The sequence below is a fragment of the Plecotus auritus genome, assembly GCF_963455305.1.
Source record: "Plecotus auritus genome assembly, chromosome: 2".
NCBI lineage: Eukaryota > Metazoa > Chordata > Mammalia > Chiroptera > Vespertilionidae > Plecotus > Plecotus auritus.
In genome coordinates, this window is record NC_137771.1 from 193,731,244 (window position 1) to 193,747,238 (window position 15,995).

Here is a 15,995-nt window from a genome sequence, read left to right on the forward strand (position 1 = left end):
ATTTATGTTTGTCCCTGACAACTTTAAACTTCTTTTAAATTAAACTTACCTAGTATTTGGGAGAAGTTTGTTAGAGATTTAAGTTTCCACACTTATGAATCATTAAATCAGGTGCATAAATAACTTGCTTTCCAAAAATGCACTTTGCTCTTTTCCAGAAATCATTTGGCAACATTCGATATCATACAAAAATATAATTAAATTCAAGAAAAGACCCTCTTAAATAAAATTTTCTTTTTGAAAACTTATAACATGGTCATTCTGTTGTACCTTTTAAATAGATTTATCAAGCTCTGTAAATTAAAAACAAAGGAAGACAGTAAGGTTTATAAATACCAGGAAAAAAGGCACTTATGCCCTGCACATGGTGATTTCAATTTGTACAATCCACAACCCTATCAAATGGAATTGATTTCTGGCCTGAAAACAAATACAGAAAAGTGCTAGAATAGAATCAAATCAGAATGCTTATGAAAAAGAATCAAGTTGTCTACCAAATATTTCACGTCAGTAGTAAATTTCTTTAGAAACTTCTGATGGAAATTTGCAGTGTGTGTTGTTGTATCAAGTGCAGGAGAGGTATAAGGCTACTGGAGGAATTCCCTTACTTTATAGACTAAAGAGCCAAAACAATTGTTGTTAACAGTAAAGCTTGACAAGATAATTAAATGAATGATAACAAAATCTCAGTGGGGAAGTGCCCACTAATTGGATTTATTTGGGATCATGTTTTCACAAGTATAACCAAATTATCTAATTTTCACTCACATTAAAAAGTGATAGTATATAACAACTAATTACTAGACTTGAAGGAAAAGGCCAGTCTTTTGAACCAATCAAACGGAAGAAAATAAACACCAAAGAACTGCCTATGATGTTTGACAGCTTCCTGAAAATCCCATTCATCATTCTGTCCTGTGAAATATTTCTGTGAAACTCGCCAAATAAAGGAATCCCAGTAATTTCTATGTAGTAGTGTCTTTAAAGCTGGAACACATTTAACCACATTCTTTGTATCCTTTCAAGATATTAATATGTGTTTTAGTAAAAGAACGCCAATAGGTGAAATGACTGAAAAGGAAGAATTTGTTACAGATACAGCAAATGAGTTTTGGCATTTTTAGAAAAGAAAATAAGCACCATTCTGGTTTCCTGTTTAATATTACATATGTTTTTTTAATTGTTGCTGTTTTCATGCTGTACAGATAAAAAAATCTAAATTATAGCATCATTATAATCAACGTTTAAATTTGACATGAATGAAATACTCCATACATTACTGAGATTTTTTTTGCTTTGAGCTGCTAGCATGATCTCTCCAAATTAAAATGGGATACATTTAATGCTTTAGCAAATGACTTTCTAATTTCCATGAAGTTAATGATGAACCTCATGATACATTTGTAGTACTCAACTAGATCTTTTTCAGTCAATATATTAAATAGAAATTTAAACTATGAAATGTGTCACTTTTATTTCCACTCTCATCCTATGAAACAACATTAATCTGTTGATAATGTTTGTATAAATTCTAGCAGCCTTGGCTTTGCAATTTAATCTGAAGCAGGGAAATCTAAATTAATAGATAATGCTAAATATATTCTTTTAATTTTGTGACTTACATTTTTTTCCTAAAGAAAATTATCACCTAAATAAACACATTTTTTACATATTGGTTAAAAATTAATAACAATATCCAAAATACTTCTTGCATTTAAAATTATGTTTCACCTTTAAAAACAGTGCTTAATGTTCTGTTTATTCTGGGACATCATTTTGCACTCGGAAAACTAGCTGCTGTAACTATAAAACTAGGAGCTAACACTCATTCACAATGACTTTATCACGACTTGGGAACAGTTATACAACCTAGAACTGCTTTATCTTCCACAAAGTTGTTACTACATTAATTTAGAAAAAGGAATAGGGCTATGCTTTGTTTCCTTAACCATTTTGGTAAATACAAAATAGATGTCAGTTATGGTATAGATAGGTAGATTGATTGACAGATAAATTTAGAGCAACAGATAGGTAGGTGGATATAAATATGGCCATCATTAAAGTAGAATGTTTTGTTTTGCCGGGTGAAATACTGCATATGAAAGATTCCATTCATACCTTATTTTGTTATCATTTCTATTTCTGTTTTTATCTTTTGTTTAATCAATATAGTAAAAGTTAGTTTTCTGATTAAACAATATTGCAAATGCTAAACAATTGTTTTTATTGGTTTACATTGGCATTTCACAATCTAAAAGTATAACCACCCCAGGCAAAAACTGCATGTGGATTATTCTGGATTTTGCAGAATTTTTGTTTTTAAGATAGATTTTTATTTCAAGTTATGGATCAATATTTACATTTTACTGACAGTTAACAATTAAAAGGAATTATAAGCAAAGAAATTCCTTGAAATAGAAGATTTTATCTATTAGTGTCAGCTTAATGTCTTGCTCAGCACTTTTAAATTCTCTTAGAAGGATAACTTTCTGTCCATTATGTTTTGATAATTCAATCACCCTTAAAAGTGAGCCTATCTATTCTTATTCTATGAAATGTCACCCATTTATTTCCAATAGACCTTTTCCTCAATGATCAGAATTGGAACCTGGGATTTTAACTAAAAACAACTGGCACATTTTATTTCCCATAAGAGGTATTTAAAAATACAAAGCTGATTTGTCCACAAACTCCTGGGCTTATAAATTCATAATGTTAAAGTTTCATCAGTTTCATCTGAGATGAGACTTGCCTGGAAATCCATGGTGCGTTTTCTGAAGAAGTTACCTAAATGTCTTCAAAAATTCGATTGGTCTAGAAAAATGACTCTGAGACAGTCATGTTTCTTTTCATTTTTTTTAAAAAAAGACAAAACAGCAATAAACATTTTAGCTCTTTAATGAGCAAAGATCATGTCTCTTATCATTGGACTAATAGTCATTATCCAGTTTATCTTTATTTCACACAATGACCAATGACATGGCCAAGATGTACAAAGTTGTTTCCATCAAGTAGTATACAATTTTTTTTTTGTAATAAGCTTTCATTCTTGAAAAAGAGTAACTGAAAAGAAAGGTTTCTGTTACTGCAGTTAGTTTGTCAGAGAAAGTTCTTTGCATTATCTTACAAACTATCAAAATTGCTAGTCATCTGAAAAAATGTAAAAAAAAATCACATAACTTTAGTCTAATAGAAATATAGTACAGGTAAGAGAGAAAGTATTTATCAGGATGTGCTCTTTAAGTCCATCTCATTTTTTAATATAAATGTACATCTGATTACATATACAAACATTTGGATAGGTCTGTGATATACTGTTACCGGTAAACAACAGTGGATGAAGAGTTTCCTGTGGTCTTAGAATATTCATTTAAAATCACATGTATGTGTAAGACTAAAATCCCCCAGATGTTGTCTCTCTTAAGTTCTGCATCTACGTTGTACTCTACTGAGATTGCAAGAGTAAATTCCAGTGACAGGACCTCAGTAAGAAAGATAAGTGGTGTGAGGAGGGACATAACTTTATATTGAATTATTATTAGTAAACATTTTGTCATGCAACATGAGTAAATCAATTAACTGAGAGCTATAACCAGAGTGGTATTTTGGGCATCCTCATTTCATAAAAGACTGTTGCAAGTAACTCTTTGGACACACTTCACCTTACCAAGAGGAACAAAATACAGAGTAACAAAAACCACAGCAAATTATGGATCCTGTAACACATGTTCAATTAGGATTACATTTTTGTAAATAATTTAGATGGGAATGAAAAGAACATTAAGAACACAGGAAATTGTTTGTTCTGGGATTCATATCAGCGAGTATTCACCACTATACCTACAGTTTCTTCAAATACCTTTAAGAACTAATTCCTTCTATTATCAAAACTACTGTGAATTATTTTATTGTAATTACTTTTGCCCCTTAAAATCTTCTTTCGGTTCGGCCAATTGATGGAGGAAGCTTCTATTAAAGACTCCAATGGGATGAGAAGAATTTTAATTACAGCTTAATCAGCAGCACAGCCACCAAGCATATAGATTATCATGCACATCGTGCTAAAAATATCCAGTTTCCTGTATTCCCACAACTTTATACTGACAGCACTTATGTGATAATGTACCTGCCAGTCTTTAAACTTCTCTGTTTTACTGGCAAATTTCAGCATGAGCCTCCGCTAAGGCCATTAACAGCATTGGTGTTTTGTGTACTTATCCAAATATGTAAATATGATCTACACAATAAAACGGCTCCAAATAAAAACTGGTGAAAATTATCTGACATTCCATTGGTGTGTCCCTTGTGCATATTCATGGTTGTTTTTTATTTTTATTTTTTTATATTTCAGACATAGTTCTTTCCTGTTTGGTGTTCCACATGCCTAATTCCATTATGTAACATAAATCTTCAAAAAATTAATTCTTGAATGTGAATGAAAAAGTATCATTCAGAACAATTGCTTCAAGCAATTGAAATTCATTTTTAGAGTTGATTTGTGTATATATATATACAATTCATTTTTTCAAAACCCCCAAAGTCCTTGATATGTATATTCACATAATATTCCTCCTTATTTAAATAGTAAGAGTTTTGTAGGTTGAAAGCCAAGGAATCTTCAGTAATCTTTTACTGCAATCCATCAAAAAAAATAGAGTTTGTTTCTGTTATCTGGCTATACCCTGGTTGTTGAATGTGAATGGGGGTGTGGATGGGGATGGGGCAGCGTATTGTTCTGTCCTCCGGTAAATGTATTGAATGTGTGTAAGGGTTGAATTCCTGGTATAGTGTTGGGAATCATTGTAATAGTGTTGGGTGTCATTAAGGGAACATCATCAGGTGACCTCCTCATAGCTAATGTGTAATCTGGGGGGCAGGCGGTCCGAAGAACCACCTCATGTGGATGGATGGACTCACATTCATGATCCAGATCAGTGTGCTTCATTTGGAGGGACATGATCTCCTCTTCTTGTGCATGTGTCAGATCGTTGGTGGTAGTACGCTGAGGGCTGCATCTCCTGTGAACATCATGTCTCCTCTTATCCTTTTTGTAGTACAGGGCTGCAAATGCCAAGATGTTCAGAAATAGCAGTGATGCTCCAACTGCTATAGTAACGCTCAGCTCTGTTGAGTAGTCCCTCTGATCCACTGAAAATGGACTTGGTTGTTGTTTGGGATCATCCTGCTTGGCAGTGGGAAAGGCTGATGTGACAGGTACAGAATTTTTTCTCGTAGGTCTGAAAGTGATGTCCGTTGATGGCACTTTAGTTGTTGTAGAGGTATACTGAGAAATGTCATTGAGATTATGCAGATGAGGTACCAGCTCCAACCAGAGGTTCACCTTATTGGCTCTATAATGTTCTTTAACTCTTGGTTTTAATCCAATATGGAGATAAAGTTGATCTTTCTGGGAATACCTGGTCCATGCTACTTCTTCAAAGCGGTTGGGTTTGGTATGGATGAATTTTGTGTCTTGAGGAACTGGTTGATTTGGGTCACTAAGAAAGAAAAAAGCAATTATGAGAACAAAATTATTTTATTCATTTTCTTAATAGAAATAGTACTAGGTTGACATCAAATTGAAGAGGTAATTCAGCCAGGCTTTAGAGTGTTTTAACAACAATTTGGGTCAATTTAGAAGTATAAATCCCATTGCAGGCAGATTGCTTGATGGATGATAATGCAATTCGAGTAAGCCTCACATTCTTTTACAAATGGGCTACTATCTACTCAAAGATTTTAAAATTTATGTACCTATTCATTGCCTCATAGGCAAACTAGCAGAGACAGCATGGAGTAGCAGAAAAGATAAGAATCAGCAGGTGAGGATTTGAGTCCTAGTACTGCTACATATTAGACATAATTAATATCTAGAAGAGGCTCTGATAGCCTCATGTCCCTTCTCTGTAAAATGGGATTAATCTTACTTGTCATGCCAACCTAACAATGTAGTTGGCAGAACCAAAGTCATATAGTATTGCATATTGGAGAGCACTTTAAAAGAATATTTGTCACTATTGAATAACAATAATAATGTCTTACTCAAGTAAAACACCAAAATAAATTTAATTATTGAGGAGTGCAATATATATGTAAGCCTATTTAATAAACTTCTAAAAGGTAAGAACTAATAAAGCACTAATTTTTGAAGCACCACAGTAAGAATTTTGAAAAAAAGGAACAATAGCCTGCTGTTTAATCTATTAAATAAAAATGTATATTATTTTTACTAGTAAATGCTTAAAGGGGTTTTTGTATTAAATTATAGAAAATTTGATTCCTTAGGTACATACCCAGTTTTAGCAAAATTTGTCCAGTATGTCATTACAACTGCACTCAGCATCACGTCATTTTTTGAGAAATTGCAAGGAAATAACTCTGTAGGTCCAATCATGGGGATTCCTAGTACATAGGGAACCTCATCTCCATGAGCTGCATCAGCCCAAGCAGGAACCTGATCTGTTTGGCAATGATGGTAAAAGGCATAGAAATATGTAGGTGAACCAAAGTTTGAGTGAAGATCTGCTGTAGCAACAGCTGGTGCCACCCACTGATGGTCCGTAAACAAGGCCAATAATGTCTTCCTTCTGGTTTCAGGGTTATGACGGTCAGCCCAGTCAGTATACATGAATTTAATGGTTTCTCTCAAAACATCTTTGCCTTCCGGATATCCATATAAATTATCAACAAAATTGGAAACAGCAAAGTCAAAATCACTAGCTGATATACCATCATCACTATCTACTATATTTTCAACAAATTTTAATCCTTCTCCTTGGTTAACTCCTAACATTATATCATAGTTGAGAAACTCTCCTTGCTCCATCAATATCTGAGGGTCATCTGGTATTACATCACCATCAATCACAGGTCCAAAGGCTATGTGGTATCGTGCTGGTTGAATATCTTGGTCAACAAGTTCTTTGTAAGGCTTCTTCTGTAGGCATTCCACCAATTCTACTGTATCTGAAACATTGCAGCCAACTTTTGTGGCCAACATTCTAGCATATTTTGCAGGTTGGAAACTAACAGCCCAGCTGGAAAGGGCTGTTCCACTTTGAGCTATTGCTCGTTGAAAAAGTCCTATGGGAAAAACAACAAAGAATTTCAGATGACCTTTGAATAATGTTGTGGTAAAACAATAACATTAGATATTTCAGACGTGTATATAAAAACCCAGATACAACTCAAGAACAAAAGATAAAGACATTTTTGTTTAAGAGAAGTTACATAAGGGCATCCCCAGGGTATAATGAATTAGAGAGGAGGACTAAGTCTTCTGCTCTGAGTTACAACCACTTTAGGGATCAAAAAGTATAAATTGTATCTGTCTCAAAGAGGCAGTAAGCAAGGAGAGGAGAAGATGTAACTACTAATGGTAAAAAGGCCCACATTTGTCTGTGCTCATCATGTAAACACCTATGTTGTTATCAAAGCCAACCAGATGGGACCAAGTCTCTCCCCACTATCTTTTCATCAGACTTTCTGTTGTCTTTTGAGGCTATTTCCTCCAATTTGGCTTCCTTCAAAATGGCTTTGTATGCTTGTTTTAATCAGATTTTATTTGAAAAAGAATTGTTCAGAGCTCACATTGGGGCTGGGGATTTGCTAATACCCTGGGGATAGCCCTGAGGCACACAAAACAGAATATCACTTTAGACATACTCTTTCCAGCTCTTCCTGTCAGACATAGTATGCTGAATATTCATCTTTCAAACATAACATTTTCACTAGGTTAAAGAAAAAAACATCAGCAGAGGATTTTGTGGGGTGTGATTTAACTTCTTTCAGTTTTGAATGTGCACTGCTATGTTTTATCATAAAAAAAATGCAAAGTACATGGTCCGCTGCTTTTCACTTAATTGCATTGAAAAATTACAAATCACAGTCCCATATGCAGTTTGATTAGAACTGCATGCCATTCAAATTTGCAAATGCACTTTATCTAATCATTATGATATTTTCAAATAAAATCCTTGTGTTAAATGTATCTATTTTCTTTTTAAAAAGTACATTTGTTACCATTTTCCAAATGCAGCTTTGTAGACTGGTTATTTAAACACATGCTCAGTTATTCATATGTGTTAACGAGATAAGAACAGTTTTCACAAAGGTGCTAAAACAGTGTCTGAATTAGAAACAGAATTTTAGATTTTTCTCCAAATGCATATATGTATTCAAAATGCAGTCTATAATATGTTCCTAGATAATTCTAAAACAATACTAATTTAAATTTGTTTTGGTTTCTGACATCTTTAAGAACATATTTTTAGTTTGCTAGAGCAAAGTATGCTACAGTAAATGATATGAATACAGATAATTTCAAAAAATTGTATAGGCTATGTGTCAATATTAGCTCAGAGAAATATTTTACTAATTAAAAACTTGACAACTAATATAAATCTTGTGATTTCTATAATATCTTTTCCCCTTTAAGGGACTTAATGACATTAACTATATATACCAAAAATGATGTGGTGGAAAATACCTATCATTAAATATAATCTGAAAGATACCACCTAGATGGTACTGGGAAAACCGTATTGTTTATCATTAGTGAGAGTGCTTGTTGTGTGTACACAAGCTGTGGTTGACTTCTGGTTGATATAGGCCTGAGCATTGCTACAGCTCTGGAGAGTTTACAGACTTTAAAGTCTGTCTGCACTGGAGACAGAATTAGCCCGATGATTTCCAGACATATCCCAAACATCCCCTGGTCCAATCAGGCAGCTTTGTGGAGATAGGCTTAGGACTGGACCAAACATAAGTCCACTTGTGTGGCCAGATATGAACAGATTCCCTTGAAGAGGCTGATGGAATGCTGTATTGTTGACTGTTTGCATGGCCATTTGCCACTGTTTACCACATCATCCATTGATAAATAGCGACGCTAGCCAATGAGCTAACTGCTTCATCTCTTTATATGGGATGATAGTTTTATACTGGCTGGAACTGGTTTGGGTGCCCATGTTTGCTTTACATTTACAAAACGTTTTAGAAAACCTAGGAGGAAAGAACATTTGCAATCAAATGACCCTCAGAAGTCTAAACAGAATTATCTAATGTTAACCTAGATAAATATTGGCTTACTGTAGTCCCTAGCTAGAACTATATAACCTGTTCTATTAAAGAAAACAACTCTGTTATTTCATAATAAGCCATTTCATTACCAACCAAATCTCTATACAATTGGCAATGTTCTCATATGTGCCATTTTGTCATCTTGAGTCAGAACTCTACTACTACATATGAGATGTTACAGAAATTGTGTCTATAAGTTAGGTCCATATTAATATCTGATATAATAATAACAATATGTAATATATGATTCTCCAAATACATATACTCATTTAATTACTCACTGATTTTTTTGAAATTCCACATAAATGTATCTTTGATACCAAAAACAAATATCCTATATTTGGTGCTTATATCATAAAACTCAGTCTTACAAAATAAGATGTTTTATGAACACTTGACAATGTATATTTTATACATATAAAATGACAAAAAGTACAAAATATAAGATGGCCTATGCTGATGTCTATTTTTCATCTTTCCATCTCTTATGTGTGTGAAATGGAAAGAAACTATTTGTTTTTGCAAACTTCTCCAATAAAACACTTTCTGTTCTTGAGGATACAAGTTAATGATGTAAGGTGAATGAATGACTAAACTCACAGTGAGATGGGAGTCAATAAAAAAAACAAACACCCAACAACATAAGGAGCTTTGGGCAGGCACTTAAAAACAGTGTCAAGGCCAGAAAATGGAAACAAGAAAAACGTTTTGTGGGTTTAAGCAGCCTTAGTGCTCCATGCTGCTTTGCCAAGCTTTTGGAGGGAAAAACATTTTTGGAGTTGAAAATAGAAAAAAATCATAAATTCAGACCTATTTTTTTTTTAATCAAAAGCTCTACTAGTGACCTCGATGCTTTGACAATTTTGGATCATGCATGCAAAATAATCAGACATCTATTCTCCATTCAGACAACAAGTAAAAATCTCATTTCTAGACAAACTAGCTTATAGCTCCTTCTTTCTTACTAGCAAAGGGTTTTAAATGTCTATTGTCTTAAAAGTAGATTATACACAATCCTTAAATAAAAACACACCTTGTCTTTTATTTTGATTACTGAATAAACAGAGATGATAGAACTGTGAACATCCTTGATATTCCCTAAAAATCACCCTTTGGAGAAAGGAAAAGTAACTGTGATGTGAACCATTCTGAAGTGTCCTTGAAAGGGCTTCCTTACCAAGCTCCACAGGAGACAGAAAGTTTGACAAAAATCTGAACATGCATAAAAGCTGAAGAAACAAAATTTTAAACAGTTATTGAATTCAACCTGACACTCAGTTTGAACAGAGAAATATATACAGAGCATCACATACTACTGATGGTGGTGGCATGCAAACACCAAAATTGTCAAAATTTGCAACCTGCATAATACCTTTGGTTGAATTGCTCCAACGGTTACCTTCAGAATAATGGGATAAAGTCAGCAGATTGACACACGAACCCCCAGCACCAGATCCAAAAACAGTGATTCTTAAGGGGTCACCACCAAAGAATCCAATGTTCTCACTAGTCCATCTTAAAGCCTGTATGAGGTCAAGGAGTCCATAGTTTCCTTTTGCAGCCTGATCTCCTGTGCTCAAGAAACCTGGAAAATAAAAATAAAAAGACACCTTAGAAACATCCTTTTGATTCGACATAAATCAAATAAGTGTTAAATTTAAATATAACTGAACCCTATGTTCATCAAGGTGAGTACATGTTCTTTAGTAAAAAAAAGAAAGAAAGAAAAAATAATTTCCCACCAGAATAAAAAAAAAATTACTTTAGGAAGAACAATAGAGACTAAAATTTGAAAATTGACATTTATCTTCCCCAAGTCATCCAGGTAATAGGCAAAAAGGGGCAGATAAAGGGAATGAAAACATTCTGAGAGACCTCAGGGAGAGATTCTAGAGGCCAAGTTACTTGGTGGGGATATTTGTGATAGTATCATGGGGCACATGAGAATGTGTTTTCACATAAAACACTGTGTCAGTACTCAGGTTGCTCATGGTCTAACATGGTTGGAATTTAAAGTATGTGTAGCAGAGTGGCAGGATGTGAGGGTGGAGAACATGTGTTTTCTAAAACTTGTTCATAAAATCATATGCAACTCTTTGCATATAAGTGTATGTACATTTTCATCAATTATGGTCCATGGTTATGAAATAATCACTGTTAGAGGTAATTTGAGACCACCTTTTGGAATACTTTAAATGCCAAACTGAGGAGATTTGCACAATTAGAAAACAGTGTAGAAAGAAGGAGAAGGGATTAGTTAAAGAACATGTATGCATAACCTATAGACACAGACAACAGTGGTGATGGCCAGAGGAAAGGGGGGCAAAGGCTGAGTGGAGGTGGGAAAAGGAGGGAAAAATGGGGGCATCTATAATAGTGTCAACAATAAAAAAAAGTTTAAAAAAAGTGTAGAATAATTGAAGATTTTTGAAAAGTTCTGATTCATATTTCTGGAACGTTTAAAGGTTTGCTTTATAGTGAATCCGATAATGAGAAGAAGTGTATGTTGCACAACAAAAAGAATGGTGTAAGGGAGAGGTTGTAGGGGTCTGAATTGACAAGGTGGAAAAGGCAATTGAAAAAAAGGATATAGGGTCCCACTTGTTTTTTCTTTCATTTGTTTCCCTTGCCCAAGGTGATATATCAGAAAAAATATTGCTACAAGAAATGTCCAAGATTTTACTGCCTGTGTTTTCCTCTAAGATTTTTACGGTTTCAAGTCTAACATTTAACTAAAAATTTTTGCACAGCAAAGAAAAATATCAACCAAGTGAAAAAACAACCCACTGAATGGGAGAACATATTTGCCAATGATACATTTCAGCTATAAAAAAGAAGGAAATCTTATCCTTTTAGGACAGCATGGATGGAGCTGGAGAGCATTATGCTAAGTGAAATAAGCCAATCTGAGAAACACAAGTACCACTCATATGTAGAATTTAATGAACAAAATAAACTAATAAACAAAACAGAAACAGACTTATAGATAGAGAACAGACTGACAGCTATCAGAGGAGAGGTGGAGGTTGGGGGAAGCTGGGTGAGAAAGGTGAAGGGATTAAAAACACACACAATATATTCATAGACACAGACAACTGTATGGTTATTACCAGAGGGAAAAGGAGGTAGGGGGAGATAGGAGAAGGTAAAAGGAGGATAAATAGTGATGGAAGATTTAATCCGGAGTGGTGGGACACACAATACAATGAATAGATGATGTACTATAGAATTATACAGCTGAAATCTATATCATTTTATGAACCAACTAGAGGCCTGGTGCACAAAATTTGTGCACTTGGGGGGTCCCTCAGCCTGGCCTGTGCCCTCTCACAGTCCAGGAGCCCTCAGGGGATGTCTGACTGATGGATTAGGCCTGCTACCCACAGGGAGCAGGCCTAAGCCGGCGGTTAGACATCCTTAGCGCTGCTGCAGAGGTAGGAGAGGCTCCCGCCACTGCTGCTGCATTCGCCAGCCATGAGCCCAGCTCAGGGGTTCTGGCTGAGCAGCGCTCCTCCTATAGGAGTGCACTGAACACCAGGGGATAGCTTCTGCGTTGAGTGTCTGCCCCCTGGTGGTAAGTGCAATTCATAGCGACCAGTCGGTCTGCCTTTAGGTCAATTTGCATATTAGCCTTTTATTATATAGGATGTCACCCCAATAAATTCAATAAAAAGTAAATAAATAAATAAAAAGTTTTAAAAGAAACAAAAGGAGATAGAGAAAATATGGTGGCAGTAAACAGCTGAATGACTTTTTTTTTAAATATATATTATTGATTTTTTACAGAGAGGAAGGGAGAGGGGTAGAGAGTTGGAAACATCAATGAGAGAGAAACATCGATCAGTTGCCTCCTGCCCACCTCCTACTGGGGATGTGCCCACAACCAAGATACATGCCCTTGACTGGAATCGAACCTGGGACCTTTCAGTCTGCAGGCTGATGCCCTATCCACTGAGCCAAACCGGTTAGGGCTGAATGACTTTCTTATGTAGTAGGTCCTAGAATAACATTATTTCATGCTATGTCATGATAATAGTGACATGCCATAATAGGAACTTAACTCTTGTTTATATCAGTTAGCCTGTGGTAAAATTGGTTTTGTTATAGGTCATTTCCCTTAAAGTCACAGAACCTATGGATGACATTAAGTGAGGACTTATCATATATTAAAGTTATAGAGAAAAGAATAAAAAATATTACTTTTATAACACTTTAAGCATATTCATTCATTTTTCTGACAATAGTTTTTATACTATATTTGTTATAACTTTTAAAATAAACATCTACTCTAATATACTTCTGCATTTGGTATAAATTTGGTAGGAAATATAAAAAGTATTTCATAAAATATTCAATTTTATAGACTATTTGTATATTATGTAGAAAATATTTAGAGATAATTACATGTAAATTGGTTAATTATATTCATTTAATTAATTTCCAAACTCAACAAATTTATAGAATTAATTTTTAAAAATTGAATTTATTCATTTATTACAGAGCCATTATAGAAACTCAACATAATGGGTCAATTTAATGGTAAAAATTATTTTATACAAATTGTAAAAATGTACTTCACAATTACATTTGTGAAAACTAGGCTGTGATAAAAATACCTATTAAATGAGTAAAATCCATCTATACCCACAATGAATCTATGGACAAGAAGTGCTTTAGGATCATTATAGCAAGGAACAGATTTTGATAAATATGAAGAAATGCAGACAATTAGTTCTTCTTTTCTTACAAGAATTAAAATTCTAAGGAAAAAAACCCACCATAATCTCTACTCTATAGTGTACATACAGTATACATGTGCATGTATGTATGTGTGTGTGTGTGTGTGTGTGTAATACTGAAATATTAAATCATCCTTGAGATGGAGATTGACTTTTAAAAAATAGGTTCCAAGTAAAGATAGCTTTCTGGTTATACTCATTATTTTTTATTGAATTTGCATAACAATGTAAGGAAATTTTCATGGGATCTTTTTATATAAAAGCACTTTCAAATACTCAATGGTCATATAAATGAGCATATTAAAATGCAATACAAAAACATGACAGGGAACTCTTTTAACTTTATTTGCTATTAACTGAATTTTGGTGTAAAACCTGTTAGCTTAAGGTCCTGAAGGAACTTATGGCATGACTGATAGAACAAACCCTGAAAACAACATTATGAAAAGAATATGAATAACTATGTTTATGGTATTTAACATAAGGCTTTTGAAGGATAAAGGAGGCATGAGTGAGTGAGTGTGTGTGTGTTACAGAGAGCAGTTAGGGCGATCAGCCTGGCAGGGGAGAACAGTTAGGAGGACCAGGCAGGCAGGGGAGAGTAGTTAGGGGGATCAGGCTAGCAGAGGAGAGCAGTTAGGTGATCTTGCAGGTAGGGGAAAGCAGTTAGGGGGATCAGGCCAGCAGGGGAGAACAGTTAGGGCAATCAGGTCGTCAGGGGAGAGCAGTTAGGGGGATCAGGCTGGCAGGGAGAGCAGTTAGGGCGATGAGGCAGGCAGGTAGAGTGGTTAGGGGCAATCAGGCAGGCAGGCAGGTGAGCGGTTAGGAGCCAGCAGTCCCGGATTGTGAGAGGGATTTCGACTGCCGGTGTAGGCCCGATCCCAAAGGTGGTCCCCTGAGTGGTCCCCGATTGGAGAGGGTGCACCTAATGATGTGCATTGGCAGCATTCTTTATACCTTGTCATCCAATGAAGTACTTTACTCATTTAAAGTTCTGCTTTAAAATTGTTAGCTTTGGTTTCCTTAACAGCAGAAAAATTTCAGATCATTCTAGTCGGAACTTTACATTGCACTGCTCAACTATAGTCCAACCATGGCAAAGTTCAACTTTGCAAAAGATCTGAAAGTGTTGCTTATTTTCATAATGACTTTGGAAAAGGTTGTTTCTTTAGTGTCACTGAAATTATTCTTAACAGATCGTCATTCACATTCTCTGTCCTTTCCTGACCTTCAATTGTAAGCTCCTAGAGTGTGTGACTAATTGATATCCTAACATACCAGCACATTATTTTTTTTAAGATAGAACAATTATGATTATAAAACAAACACCAAGCTCTTCTCCGTTTTTAGGGTATATGTGTGTGTATGTCGGAGGAAAGCAGCAGAATTTTTCAGAAAAAAAAATCAACTATTTAATTTACTTAAATATAAAACCTTGACAAATATTACTTTAGAAATTAAAACAAACTTTAAAAATTCATAATTACTATAATGCCAAGAGTTATTTTACCAGCTCATTGTATCCACTACAATTGTCATTCAACTATGCGTTCAACCAGAATTTCTTTAATACAATTGTTTTCACTTAAGAATTCATTCTATTAAAAAACATCCTCAGTTATTGTTCTGCATGGAACTCCTAGTTCTACTGACCTAATTAAATTTACTGAGCAGGTTTAGCCTCAATTTGATATTTACTAGACCTAGAAACTAGGATTACTTCAAGGTGTTAGAAAAAACATTAGGAAGGAATTGAGTAAGGGGAAAATAAATAAAGACATAAATATTGTGATCAAAGTACTGGCTTGAACTACCGATGTCCACAGACAGAACCCAGATGGCTCTCTGATAGGAAGACTTGAAGGCATATGGGGGGAGCTACGTTATCAGGCAGCAGCCCTGCAGTTTATTGGTTGATCCAATTTATATTTAAGTCTCTTACTCACAAACTTATAGGCAATGTCTTTGAATGTAAAACAAAAAGAAAGCAGAGTGCGTCTCCGTAGAAAAATGATCTGAATGTATTCAGTGAAGAAACTGAGAGTAGGAACAACACAGACAATTTACATTTGAAGTGACATCTAGAGTGTCAGAAACTTAAAACATCATTGATTCTATTCTCTAGTTGTGCTTTCTTTTTGGTGGGAAGGGGAAATATGAATAACTATGTTTATG

General features: G+C 34.7%; 1 protein-coding gene across 11 annotated transcripts in view; it reads right to left on the reverse strand.

Annotated features, from left to right (window-relative positions):
* Positions 1–2,888: 2,888 nt before the first annotated feature.
* NLGN1 (neuroligin 1) overlaps positions 2,889–15,995 on the reverse strand; it is an 872,049-nt gene continuing 858,942 nt past the window's right edge. For 8 of the 11 annotated variants that reach the window (XM_080658328.1, XM_080658320.1, XM_080658326.1 and 5 more), the window contains 3 exons: positions 10,454–10,666; positions 6,294–7,083; positions 2,889–5,498 (listed from right to left, as the gene is read on the reverse strand). In XM_080658328.1, the coding sequence (XP_080514454.1) occupies positions 4,676–5,498; positions 6,294–7,083; positions 10,454–10,666 (1,826 nt within the window). In that variant the 3' untranslated portion in view covers positions 2,889–4,675. The remainder of the gene's footprint in view (positions 5,499–6,293; positions 7,084–10,453; positions 10,667–15,995) is intronic. The other 3 variants (XM_080658329.1, XM_080658330.1, XM_080658323.1) reach the window with 1 other exon arrangement.